This window comes from Crassostrea angulata, chromosome 5, assembly GCF_025612915.1.
Source record: "Crassostrea angulata isolate pt1a10 chromosome 5, ASM2561291v2, whole genome shotgun sequence".
NCBI classification, from domain to species: Eukaryota; Metazoa; Mollusca; class Bivalvia; order Ostreida; family Ostreidae; genus Magallana; species Magallana angulata.
This window is the reverse complement of record NC_069115.1, coordinates 11,751,847-11,766,771: the sequence shown is the minus strand read 5'-3', so window position 1 is coordinate 11,766,771 and position 14,925 is coordinate 11,751,847. Positions and strand designations below refer to the sequence as shown.

Genomic DNA, 14,925 nt, shown 5'->3' with positions numbered 1-14,925 from the left:
TAATGCACGTGTTGGAGAAATAGTGAAGAATGTCTGCGAAAGAGAGAGAGAAAAAGAGAGAAAGTATCCCACTAATATTGGTTTGCAATATCATTTTTTTTTAAAGTTGGATATATTTAATTTTAATTTCTTTACATTAAAGAGCTAGCTACTGTAAATTCCTTATTTCACGCGAGTACTTAATTCCGCGATCCCGCTGGTTTCTACCAAATCGCGAGAATATAAAATCGCGAACGTTGAACTTTTCTCCTTATTTCTTATAGTTTTCAACTCTCAGAAAATAATGGCGAGATTTTAAAATCCGCGAAGGATGCTTCTCGCGATTTTACGCGGATATTAATTCCTCGCGTTTAATTAGGAATTTACAGTATTTGAAATGTTTTAAAGAACCCCTTGTGATTGAAAATTAAAAAAATTATAACAAAATTCATACCTCACTCATATTAAATAAAGCATACGATTTGATTATGAAAGTCAAATATTAATTATTGTTATACCCCTGTAGAACAGTTACTATATAAATCTATACAAAAAAGTCCAGAATTTAACAGTTGGACTGAAACTGTCAAATTGAAACTGTTAAAATCGACTGTTAAAAAGACTGTTGACCGGTAACGTCATGTTCCGCAAAAACGAGTGATTAAATTTGTAGGGGTAGAACAAAACAGTTGTTGACTGGGCATCGGACAACTGGTGGTATTAACTACAACGGCCATCCAACAGCATAATTTGCCATGTTTTGTTGTTTTCCGAATACACATGTAGCTTTGCTTTACTTATACAGTAGGCGAGGCTAGAGTACTTCCCGATTAAAAAATTTCAAGCATTTAAATATAATTGAATAATTATGTGACTGTATATAATAGATGATGAAATAATTATGTCACTGTATAAAAGTTAAAATCTCAAGAAAAATGCATCAAAATATGAAATTAATTTACACAATGCTGCCACTGCATAGTTAACAAAGTATTGCGAAGCGTAATGTGTACGGCGCAAATAGTAGAATTCGCCGAATGTCTGATGCTATAATGCAATCTTCATTAATATAGATCATAATTATTTTAGACGTATGAACCCCCTGAAACTCTGAGATAAAAAGTCAGTGATCAATATACATATACGTACAACAACGCACAAATTTAGTAGTTAAAAGCAGGCAGCTAGAGTCGGTGGAATCTTTGATAATCTTATAAGGCTGTCACGTTTTCGTTGGAAAAACATGCATATGGTCCACGTATTACAGTCCTTTTTTTAAAGGACAGCAGCTTGTTTTCTAAATCTTGTTGTAAAAATGTCTTCTCATTCGCTGATGGCTAATGCGAAAAGGGAGAAGCTCATTCATATATTCTTTTTTTTTCAAGGAAGTAAAACGTTGATACGTTGATAACAAAACGCCAAGATTTCAAAACAATCACTATGAACAACAATTACACTACATTTGTAAGAACAAGAACGATTAACAAGACGTCAGGTGCAGCCGTTTTATATAATTCAAGTGTTGCCCTGGCGATGTTGTTTAGTAAATAATGGATTCTGCTTTATATCTTTCCAATTTTCAATACAGATAACGTTATTACATGTATGATCAGTAATTCAAATGCAAATTAAATTGATAGACGAAAATATGTTACTCCAAATATAGGTTAAAGGATTCCTAAGAATCGAGAAAATAAATGGGTCTGGTATTTTCATTCTTGAAAAAATCGATACTAAGTCTTATGAATTAAGACATTTTGCAAATAAACTACAAAATGGCTGCAGTTAAAAAAAAAACTTATTATGTAATGTGACCTAAAGAATAAAATTCAGAGATACGACGCATCAAAAACCTTCTCACTAAAATAAGATAAAATAATTTTTTTTTTAAAAGTTTGTTTTTTTTTCCAGTCCTGTAACAAAAAAAATACGGCCACGTACAATTATATAACATCAATTTCAGTTTAGAGTTTTCATTCATTTACGCTCATCTAAATATCCAGCCATGTAGTTAGTTTTTATTTTAATTTCAAAGAATAGGTTTAACAGAATAATTAAAAAAGGGAAAGCGCCGGGAATATTGGTGTCAATATGATTTTGGCACGATTTTAAACTTGTATCCGGTGTTCTGGCTTTACCAAAATAAGAGTCAATATCTATATTTTTATTTCAAATATTGTTTCCGCCTTTGTTGCACATGATGTTTGTCAAAAATGAACTTGTTGCCTAAGTATATTTTCTAACAAAAATTAGCTTTATATGTAGCTTCGTATTGATTTCTTTTTAACGTCAAAATTTCATGTGCAAGTTACCAATTAAATTACATCACATTAAATAAAACTAACTGTATAATTATATTTCAGTATATTTTGACAATAAATAAAAGCAAAGCATTTGAGATGCATTTTTTTTTCCAAACAAACGGATGCAGATTTAAAAGATTAAGTACAAATTAAAGCAAAGAATGGAATAAATTCTATAAAACAGGATAATCATAAATGCTTAAATGATAATAATATAACGGAGATTTGAAATGGGAAAATCTTAAGTGTACATATGTGTTATATGGGGATGCTTGCACACAAGATTTTTGAAAACTACCAACAAATGTTCATTATTTTTTTTATCTCCCCTTGAAAGAAGAGCATGTTTCTTAATTTTAATACATTTGAGTTTTGTTTTTTTTTTTCACTTAATGATGCTTTGTGGTTTTAGAGAAGAAGTCGAAAATGTACAACGTTTTCCGAAGTTGAAGTTGGCGATGCTTAACAATTGGTTTGACGCATATATTATGACTGTTAACTTTACTGCACGAGTTTGATAGTATCATGGTGTGAAATTTCAATGAACTATAATTCAAGACATTTTGTATAAAACTTCAAATTCACATTCCTTTATTTGTTATCAAATTGCTATAATATCTTTATCACATTTTGTCTTTCAAAACATTAACCCCAAAACATTTGTTTACGTAAGGCGTAATTGCTTAAGCGTTTTAAATTAACTCTTAACTTTGCGGACTTGATATAATTGACTCACACAATTTGAAGTTTTACTCCGTGTCATCTGTCACTCATGCTTATAGTGCTAATTACTATTGTTTACTATTCTTATTTATATCATTTTGTTCATTATTATCATCAGTCAAGAATTAGGCTTCGGATTGTTCGGGTGTAGTTTTTGGATTTCCAGAATTCACCCTACCGACCTAAAAGTTCAAATAAAGTGCTTTTTACCATCTAAAACATTTTCACCAGGACTAAGTCGATTTTTGTCCCAAGATCCCAGCGCGTCACTTTATGCTGGACCCTTGTGGAATAAATATCTTTATTGTATATCGACTCCATTTATCAATTACAGGTAGGACATTATTTTATAAACATTTTTATATGCATTTTTACTACAACTATTCGTCTTTTTAAAGGGTAAAACGTTCAACTTTTCCTGTCATTGAATTTTACAATGTCTTGAAATTACATTTATATACATGTATATTACATGCTTTGATAAGAAAATATTGTTAGCCAAAAATATTAACTTGAATGTTTATTTTCTCAATCATTTTATGTTCATAATCATTTTCCCATCTGTTCTAATATTTTGTTATTTGATTTATTTTTGATTCGCTTACTTATCAATAATTACTATTCCCCGCTTTTCACTTTGATATTTGCAAACGCGTCTTCCGGAATTACCACGTGATTGGTTCTAAATTTAGTCATTGTTTATACTTCCACCCAAGAGGAAATGCGGGTTTTACAAATCTATTCCGTTAAGAGAATGCGTATTTCATTATATAATTACAATCGATCGTTCCTAAATTATAATGTAAGTGTTTAACATGTTTTTTTTTATCTACGCTTTCTTTTATTTGAACTTAAGATCTATATTTAACTTTAATCACTTTACGTCTTTATTTCGGCTCGTCAACATAGCCGTGTACATGTGTACTCGCGCTAAATATAGGTTCGTAGCTTACTACTACATGTAAACAAATATAGTTGACTTTTCAATAATTATGGTCCTCATCATAGCCAAGCGATCTCTCCATTTTAGTTAATTTTCCCCTTATTTTAATTTTTATTTATAATCATATGATATAGCTATATGTACTTATAAAACACAAATTTAATGTGGTCAATATTCACTTAGCATGTGTATATGTTACAATTGTGTTAGAGTATGCAAAGACTCATTTTTATTGTGGTCCTTTTTATGTTGCATCTCTATACATATTTTGTAAAGACTCATTGTTTAGTACTCTGTTTTATTTGTCATCACTTTTATCATTTGTTTATAATTGACTTTATGCTGGACCCTTGTGGAATAAATATCTTTATTGTATATCGACTCCATTTATCAATTACAGTAAACCAACCAAACCAACAACAACCCTAAGCACGAACCTTTTTCGTGACAATAGTCTAAGAGACGAGAAATATACCTTGGCCACAAACTTAAATGAGATGTTCGATAGAAGCCCATTCAATATGCTAAACGAATATACATGTGTGCTTTACCTCACTCAATATTCTGAGAACCATAGGCATACAGTGGCAAGACAACATATAGATTCGTTTAGATAATAAGAATCTATTGATTTTTTGTGTAAATGTCTCATTTGCAACCAAAGAATTCATTTAAAATGATTTGTCATGCTGTTTTTGCTGCATGTCAGTTAGCTAGAAAGATTGACCTTATAGCATTCATTATTGCTACAATGTACATGGAACTCATTCTTCAGTTAATGATTTCAATTTGTTAATAGATTTAAAAAAAATTAAGAGTAAAGTCAAGTACCATATTTACCTAAAAATCAATAGGAGTCTTTTTTAGCTCATTGAAAATTATATTACACTTTACTGCATAAGTTCAAAGTTTTTTTTAAAAATAAAACTCGAAAACGAATGTGTTACGCAGAGGCAGACGGATGGACGGACAGACCGAAGTTAATGCTAAATGAAAAATAATGCTTTAATGAAGCAAAAGACTAAACCTAATCATGCGCGGATCCAGAATTTTTTTCCGGGGCGAGGGGTCCGAGGGACTATTGCGTCTGTCGGGCACTAGGGGACCGAAACATCTCGAAAATTTTACAATTTAATGTTGCCGCTTGTTCCCCCTTCCCCGGTATATCGCGCTGGTGTGATACTATATAAATAGTGCCTTTTTGGGAGGGTAACAGTTGAAATTGACACCCCGAGAAAACCATTGTCAATGGTTTTCAAGGGGTGTCAATTTCAACTGTTATCCTCCCATACAGGCACTATTTATTTTGTTATACTGAATGTCTTAATTTTAAAGAAAACTCAACTGCTTTTACATAGGAATAACGTGAATTCAACGGCGAACCGTTCGCGCATAATTTTCCCGCATGTAACAATTTTTAATGTTACCCGTTGCTAAGTGCGTTGCTAACGCTGAGGGTAAAGAAAAAATTATGAACTGCGTCTAAACCAATCAGATTTCAGTATTTAGCATGAAAGTATAACAAAAAAAATTTCTTAAGCGTCAGTCACAACTGCTCGTTCGTGTTTTATGATCTTGCCTGTGCAACGGGTTTTACCAATTTTGGCCCCTGTTGCTGATCGTAGCGTTAAAAATCGTGTTTCAGTGCCATTTGTAGGTGGCACGCAAGATAATATTTGGAAATGGGGTACCACTCGCAACGTGCGATGCCCGGATGAACTTTACATGCGTCGTACGATTGTTGTACAACAAACGAACTTCCACTCTTTGAACGCTATTTTAGCACATGCTCTAAATGAAACTTGCAAGTCAATCGCAATTCACAATTGGCGCACCAGCAGCAGCGACAAACAATTCGTGCGACTGAAAAAAATGAATATAGTTCGTAGACTGTTGCCAAGATAATCGCATATGAAAAAGTACTAGAACGAAACCCGCACGATTCCGCGGGTACAGTTGATCAGGCAACTCCTACCGATCAACTGAGTAAAAATTCCTCTGATCGATATGACTTCACAATAAGTAGCATTATTTTTAATATTTTAATCAGAAACATGTCAATTTATACTTTATCTCTGATTTAAATCATAAAAACTACATGCGTAAAATGTTATTATAAACTTAATTGGTCCATTTCTATGTTTTACGTATATTTATCATTGATGACGTCACATGCATGTATAGAAGAGAAGATCAATGTCGGGAGACAAATCATCGGAGAGCAGTATAAACAATGCTGAGATTTAAATTATTTAATACTGATATACAAGATTTAGATGAATGTCAGTTTGGATATAATCAGGATAATAGGGGCATGGCTATTTTGTTTTATTAGCGTGTGTTATAAGGTAAACAGATCGACTTTATGTGGCCTGACCGACCTTTTCTTTGTCAGTGTGTACAATAAAGGTAAAAGTGTAACACTACCCCGAATATAATGAAAGTTGAATTAGGCAATTATCAAAAGCATATGACCTAAATTACTTGAAAGGTGCTGCTTCGTTGCTGTAAATAAAAAAGAAGTACGTAGTATTTCCAATGAAATTGATTATGTATCTAGAGGGTTTCTGATAAATAATGACAATATTTTTTTTATGCGATTAACAATAGGATTCTAGCAGTAAAACTAATAAAGATGAACTAATTGCTGATCGAATTATTGTATAATACATACAAATGAATTTCTGGATAGTGTTACACGTTTTGGATTTTTTGTTAAGGTAAAAAAGTTATCTATTTTTAACTGTCACGTGATACCATGGCACGACAGCTTCAAAGATCGAGTCTATTCCAAAGTAGAAAGATAATATCATGGTGAACACGTTCACTTGGTATTATTATTCAGCACTGTTTTCATAAAAATAAATGATTTTTAAATTGATCATAATATCAAAAGTCATTTAACACGTAGTTGCATTCACCTACCTGCGTCAAAGCGACCGTTGTGCGATGTAAACGCATTGAAACTAGCGATATATCTTGCGTCAATATGCGATTGTTGTACAATGAACGCGAGTGTTGTAACTAAAGACATTGCGATACGATCGCAACAAAGACAAGTAATCGGACGATTGAACGTCCGCCAATACGATAGGATGCGCGGCGATCGTCCGAACATGCGTTCCATTGTATTAATGATAGTACGAGTAAAAGGGGGTATGCCGCTATAAACCGCCCGATTCTGATGCTCTTCAATAGAAATAATTGAATGCAAGAGAAGGTAAAGCTTAAGAAGAGCCAAAATTAAGGTACATTGTGGCCTAAAACATAAATGCTTATATAGTGTATACTTTATAAAGGGCATTCAACCGATTTATATTCGTTCATTTCGCTTTTTTTTTGTCAATAGGCTGATTAATGCTTAACGAATTCCAATGTCTAATATTATCTCTCTTTTACCAGAATATTATTGGCCAGGGCCGAATTTAATAAGATGCCAAACGGTATGTAGAAACGAATGATTTTTGGGCGAAAATAACCCTGTATTCAGTATCTTTTAGTGACAAAGCAAGTGAACTGAAACCGATAAATATTGCAACGATGGTAAAACGTTGCAAGATTACATAAAACACTTTGAGCAACAGTCTTATGGTCGCACAATAGATGCAAAAACAGCTGCGATTTATCTTACTTTTTTTAAAAATCGTGCACCGCTACTCAGAATGAGGAAAAATTATAATAGTCATGGTGTAATATAAAATAGGGACATTTAATGAATTAACGTGCAGCATGTTTCAGCCCCTTTGTGAAAAAAACCCACAAAAAACGGCAATCCCAATCAGTTGATAAGTGCGTTCACTGACACACATAATTATGGTTCCTTATTTTATGTGCATTTGATATAAAATTATTCATTGTTGAATATGCGTACGAAAAATGATGCTTTTATTATCTACTTTTTGCTTTGACATCAAAAGCCATTCAACAAATATGTCGTAAAGAAACAGACTGATCAAATATAAAGAGGTAAAAATTATTGTTTTTGTTGCTGACAAGTGTTATAGTTACTTGACAATACATGTAGCTAACCTTTAGAAAGGTACTTTAAAATGAAACACAACAAAACATATAACTATAAAACTAGATGTACCATAAGCACGGGACGCCAAATTCCCAAACAATGAGCTAAACATAGTTCAAAGTTGATACACTTCCTTTATTGACTGTTAGGTATAATTTACGAACTGCAAGCAATCGTTAACGACGTTAATCTATATCAAATCTGTAAACCATAGTTAAAGCGATCATCTATAATATGGAAGTGTACATGTACATAAACTATAATTAACACTAAAATGATCATTTGCGACCTCAAAAGTTTATCTGATAAATATAGTAACACGATATGTAAAACTATGATTAAGAACTCTTTATTATGGTAGACGAATGTAACCATAATTAACAGATGTAAATCTAGAGTGTATATATATCAGCGAAATCTTTTCTTAACATTCACTAACCGACAGAAAACTTACCATGGATAAAACTTAATTATCAATCGTATACCAACGTTTACAACCGGTAAAACGGTTTTAAAATTGAAAACTATGGTTATCGAATCTTTACGTAATATTTCATATAAAAACAGATGAAGCATCATTATTTTTGATTTTCAAGGAATGATTTAAAAAGAATTGTTTACATCTTAAATCATTTTATATTTCATAGTCTGTCATGAAAACACACCAAAATAGAAAAATAATGACTTCCTTAGGATTATAAACCAGTATTTAAAAAAAGATATATTTACATCCTTATCACACATCAGACGCAAATTGAAAAACATAGGAAAAAACCAAATGCAATGGGTATGATATGCAATTATTTTTCAGCATTTTAGTTATGTTATGTTTATGTTAATTATGTTTAGTTCAGATATACACATTTTCTTTGAAAATATAATGAATGCATTCGAATTTGATTTTCCTAATTGCTTAACTTAATTAAGATAAGAAAAGTTTGAAATAATTAACAAGTACCATAATGCGTTAATGCCACAGAATTGTGTATTTTTTAGGTTGTCAACCAGGCTATTATGGCAAATTTTGCAACACTACCTGTCCTTCAGGATATTATGGTCTTAAATGTGGCAGCAAATGTATTACAGAATGTTTAGACTGTCATCATGTCAATGGCTGCTTAAGTGACTTCGAAAAAACAACAGAATCAAAGAGTTCAGGTAATGATATAAAAAGTAAATTAAGAAGAACAGAACATGAAAAGATAAAGTAATGAAAATTGGTATACCAAAAGAAACTTTTATTAAGATGTAAAATATGAAAGAGTTTAAAACGACAACAGATAAATTTTCATGTATTAACACTTCTTTATCTGTTTTATGACACACTGATTATTTAAATTGGCTGTGCTTTTATTTCAGTGCTTGAATACAGAGACATATCCACTGTTTCTCAAAATTATATTCAGGGAACTAGTGTCAGCTTGAAGTATATTTTCTTTGGTGTAGGCACTGCGATTGCCATTGTGCTACTCATAGTCATCATAAACGTGATCAGAAAGTCAACATCTGCACAAAAAGGAAAAGACCAGGGGCCGAAAGATAATGATAATAAGACAACTGATGTTACAGTTTACTATGCACAATGCAAAAACAATTCATTCTGTGAAAATGAACTATACTTGAGTAAAAGAAGCGGTGACTGCAAAACGTTTGATGCCCTACACTGTAAAGAATCACATAACCAACCTGTTTCTTCTTCATCTAGCAATAAACCAAGACACAATGATATGATATTACAAAGAAGCTACTCATTAGTAAAATTATCTCTGGATGTTTAATATTAACTCAGCTTTTTTGTTTTATTTTGCTTTGTTTATGTTTTTTGTTTCGTTTTGTGGGGTTTTTTTTTTTTTTTTTTTTGGGGGGGGGGGGGGTTAAGTCATCTTAGTCACTCCTTAAATGTGTGGCTGTATCGTACACTTGTAAATTTTTTAGGTCACTTAAGTCACTCGGATAACTTTTTTCCTCCCTTTATTTTAGAACATCTACTTAAAATTAACAAAAGCTTACATTTTTCTCTCTTTTATGTCAATTTTCAGAACGGTTCAGTGTATGCTATACTGACAACGCTATCCTACATAACTTTCCAAAATATTAGTTTTTGAAATTTGTTTTATCATACAGTGCAATATGTAAAATTGTAGGATCATAAGGAAATAGATATTATGAGATTATTTTATTTTTTTTATTTTAAGGGAGAGTGATCATATTTTTCCTCGACGTTTTAATGTCATTTCACCCAAAATATTCACTTTCACGAATGGTTTATCGGAAGTATTCAACATGAATATATTTTTGATAAATGCTCTTCTTTTCTTTGTTTTAAAACAGTTTGTTATATTTTCAGTGGTCATTGAATAAAACAAAAATAAATATTCAATTATTTGTATTTGTTTGTTTATTTTTTTGATATTAATAAATTGCAACAGAAGAAGCTTCCTAGATAAGAATCTACGAATCAAAATTGTTTCAACAACAGATTTATTAGAATCATATTGATAATCATTATTTTAACGAGTTTTCATTTTAAGTTTATTCGATGGCTAAACATATCAATAAATTGTTTGTCATGCAGACCTTTAAAGCTGACTTACTCGACTTAACCGCCAAGTAAAACATGTGCATGAGGTGTTAATTGAGACCAAAGCTTAAGCTCTAAAAGACCGTGTTAACCCCACTCAAATCAATTAGCAACCAATGTCGAGCTATCTGTAAGTGCTAAGGAATCGTTAAGATTTTTTTCTTAATGCTCAGTATGCAGGCTATTAGGTGTTACGTTTTAAAAACTGTTTTACACGGTGTTTTTAGTCACATTCAAATCGCCAAATGTATAAATACCCAAAAATTATCATTTTTCTAGGGCACCTTTATTTTTAAATTATAAACCTTGTTGATTTCCAAAGATCTCATACCTACCTATATACAATTTCTTTTTATACCCGTGCCTTAGTTATATAATATTATGTATTAATAAAGTTATAGATAAATCCAATATAATTAAAATGAGACTTGTAATTCCGCTCCTCTACGATACGCTATTGTATAGCGTATCGTAGAGGAGCGGAATTACAAGTCTAATTCTAATTAGATTGAGATAAACCTCTCTGTCCTTTATAAATTCGCTAATGTCACTTTATGTTTATTTGTATTTATCTAAAATTATGAGTTCATATATTCAAATATTTAAAACAGACTTAGTTAAACATACTTACAATATAGACACAAAGTTGACAAAAGCCTTCAAAATAAAAAAAAAATGGGGGGGGGGGGGGGTGGCGCCTTTGTATATTTTTAGGTACAAATTTATTTGTTACGAGGGATCGTGGTATTCAAAAACTAATTTTTGCAAATTTACAATGTAGAAACCATGCAAAGTTCTATAAAAAGATAAGTTAGTATATATGACGTCATACAATTTATGTACACCGCTGCACACGTGTTTCCTCATCAAATGTCTTAAACATAAGTGTGTGAACTAAATGTACACTGGCATACTATCATTGCCCTGAAAACACGAATTTTGCAAAAACATACTTTTGATTTTGCTTTATTGCAATATATTGTCATGATTTTGTTAGTTTAAAACAAGGATAACAGACTAAATGTATTCATGGATAAATGTACATGTTTAAAAAAAAGGATTACTAATAACTATTTTTCGCTAGCTTCCTATTTTTTTTTAAAGATTAGCTTGTAAACTTTAAGTGTTGTTTCGCCCATTTTTTTCAACACATGAATAAAACATTAAATAACCTTAGATTAAAATCATGACAACAAACCCTTTTATGTACAGGAACTACAAATGTAAAGTTTGATTCCCGGTTGATGGATTAGAAAGTACTTTTCACGTAACAGATGGACAGAAGGAGATACATATATATGTCATTTTACCTATACATTTACCACCCATCCCTTTTAAAATATGTGCATTATTCTTTGTTAATGATTGGATTATCATTATTCAACATTTAAATATGTGTTGTGTCTATTTATTGAAGGGTGTTACGGCTGTTTTGAGATAGTCTTCCTTGGCGTAGCTCTTCGCGCGCGGAGGTAAATTTTGTCTCGGAGTAAACCGGAAGGTGGGGCAGATTAATTTTGCTTATATTGACAACTATGCCGGTTTATCATTGCCGCGTTCCAGAATGCACATCTTCAACAAAAAAACTACAAGATTCGAATAAATATCCACACATGAAAGATGTTACATTTTATTCTTTGCCTAAAAAGTCGGACCAAAGGAGAAAAACCAGTAGATAAGGCTCATCAGACGGAAGAAGTCTTGAGTGCCAAACAAATATACAATAATATGTTTTATATTTCCATGCAACAATTTCAAGAAAATGTATTATACTAGGTATATCTGAAATGAATAACTCGTAATAATTCAATATGGACTGTTGAATATTGTCAAACTTAATGAGCAGACGACAAGTTCTTTCTTTTTATCTATAAAAGTTTATGATTTCTTTAAAGCTCAGTGTTTCTCTATAGAGTATGATGAGTATATATTCAGCTGGTTTTACGTCAAATGTTTTGGATTTTCTCTGCTTGTTACTGTGAAACATGTTTAACACTATTATTTATTAACTCTTGATTGTTAAAATCCTAGCTAGCCCTTTTCTAAAATGAATTTGATTCAACAGGAAAACCAGCAACTGTATCCAGATGCCATATGATATCATTGATGAGGAGGAAACTTCAACAGATAACAATAGTGGCATACCTCTTAATCATTATGAAGAAGACAACATCCCCTATGTTGCTGAGGAAATCAACACCAGTCATGATAGATCTGAGGGTAATTACTTATCAATCAAAAACATGTTTTCTAGCTTGTTATCATACATATTTCAACTGTTGTTTAATTTTTTAAATTGCAATAAAAATGAGTATGAAAAAACTTCATATTTTTATATCTAACTTTTGATGTATTTATTCAACTCTAAATTTAAGCTTCGACTTTGTACGAATTAGAAATAGTGTTTCCATGCATTAATTACAACCTGCTGTATCACTTTATTTAATCTCATTATAATTTTATTTTTTCAAGTGTTAAGCATGTAAAGAAAGTGGAATGTGTTACAAATCCTCCCTTCCTCGATCATGTTTATGTTGCTGGTACATCACCAGGTTCCACTGATATGAACGTCCAGGATACAGCAGTGCAAACATACCATGAATGATATCAGTTTGATATCAGTCTGAATATTTGCAGTTTAAACTATCACGCCATGGCGTCAACAAGGCAAAAAGATGGCGTCACAATACAAATTAAACGATGCGCGAAAGCGTGCGTACTCGTTCTGTACTCGGCCTCGTTAAATAATTACTTGCTGCCATGTACATGTATGTAGTGCATGTGAATTAAGCAGTCATTAAATTGTGGCAGTAAGAAATTGTTATCATGTTCTTGAACACCAAGTTCACTTTCTTCTGTAGTATCAGTGGTTATTATGATTGTGTGGAGAATTATTCATAATTATAAAATTGAACACAAATTACCCAGTGCAATCACAGCCAGCAGATGTACAACTACCATCAATACAATTTAGCAGGCACCAGTCCTGTATCAGCTGATTGTGAGGTTTCTCTAAATAAATACACAGTGATTTTACATAATAGATGTAGTTGTGGGATAACTCATGACACTTCACAGAGTGAATGTGATTAGACTGATACAATGTGTAACCGCGTTCGGACTTGTAATTTTTTAGACGTGCAGGAGACCACCTGGCGTTTGCTTTTGATAATCAATAAACAAATAAATCGGCCAGACAAAAACGGGAATGTATCTCAAATCATCAGTCAATTTATTGAGTTCTGGGGATGTTATAAACCTCTCTATCAAAAATTATACGACTTCTCTGGCGCAGAAATTCTTTTGTGTCATCCGGAGCTTTGAACACGGTAATTTCAAACCTTTCTTAGCCAATTCCCGAAGTTGATGGACACTATAGTCACTGACAGTCATTCCTCGTTCAATTAAAAACAATTAAAGTTGCGGTTTTAACATTAAATCTACATATAAAGACATTGCTTTTTTCGGCGCGTTGCTATTGTTTACGTTGACGATGTATCCCGCCTCCGCTTCAACTCGCATGTTATTTGCGCCTCCTAAACAGAAGAGTTCCTATCTCGAAACCGGCGTATTGTACTGCGTATCCACATAGAACTTACGTCTGACAACAAAATTTTAAAAAAAAGCTAAAAATGTAAATATTCGTCAACTACCAAATTCTTCAACTTAATACATATGAAATATGTGAATACCTTTTCATTCATACATACAGAATTAAGTAGTTTGATGTTATCTCTTTTAATTTTGAAGGTAGAGGATCATTTCATGAAGTTTAAAGAAAGATGACTACTTTCTTTAAAGGCCGAACATTTTACAAACGCCCCCTTTTTTATTTGTACAAACTTCAAAATGATGCTGCTTGTCAATCAAGTTTGAAACAATAACACCCAGTTTGATTGACGTGATCGTCCGAGCGTGATCTTGCCAGGTCCGCGGTTTTCTCTTTACTAGCAATTTACAACGTGATATTTGATATCTTCCGTCATGTATTAAAAGGGGGGGGGGGGGTTAAAAATTGATTTTTAAAAATTACCAGTATTAAAATTGATAATGGAAAATAATTATTCAGTGATTGAAAATACGCACAATTTATATTTGGATTATGTTGAATATGTGTGAGCTAAATAATTCCACGAAAATGCATGAACAGCTCCAAAACATATAAAATTTTCTTTTTACAACAAACGTACAATGTGCTACTAAAGCTATATTTACTGGTAATTCACTCAGTTGGAAGTTGGTGCATGTAAACGTCACTCCATGGAAAACGAACTCCATTAATTGTCGACGTATAATGGCTGTCTTTAAATTCCACATTCTTACTGATCGTATGGTTTTCTTAAACTATTTTAAATTGTTTAAACAATGTCAAGTG

At 32.0% G+C, this 14,925-nt stretch overlaps 1 protein-coding gene across 1 annotated transcript; it reads left to right on the top strand.

Moving 5' to 3' along the window:
• Window positions 1–8,717: 8,717 nt before the first annotated feature.
• LOC128183202 (multiple epidermal growth factor-like domains protein 10) lies at window positions 8,718–9,796 on the top strand. Its single transcript, XM_052852115.1, has 3 exons — window positions 8,718–8,756; window positions 8,966–9,127; window positions 9,329–9,796. Exons 1-3 carry the CDS (start codon window positions 8,753–8,755, stop codon window positions 9,745–9,747), a joined length of 585 nt encoding a protein of 194 aa, XP_052708075.1. The 5' UTR covers window positions 8,718–8,752; the 3' UTR covers window positions 9,748–9,796.
• Window positions 9,797–14,925: the final 5,129 nt, after the last annotated feature.

Coding starts and splice junctions, on each gene's coding strand:
- LOC128183202 (XM_052852115.1), top strand. Junction 9,128..9,328: donor AACAGAATCAAAGAGTTCAG/GTAATGATATAA, acceptor CTTTTATTTCAG/TGCTTGAATACAGAGACATA.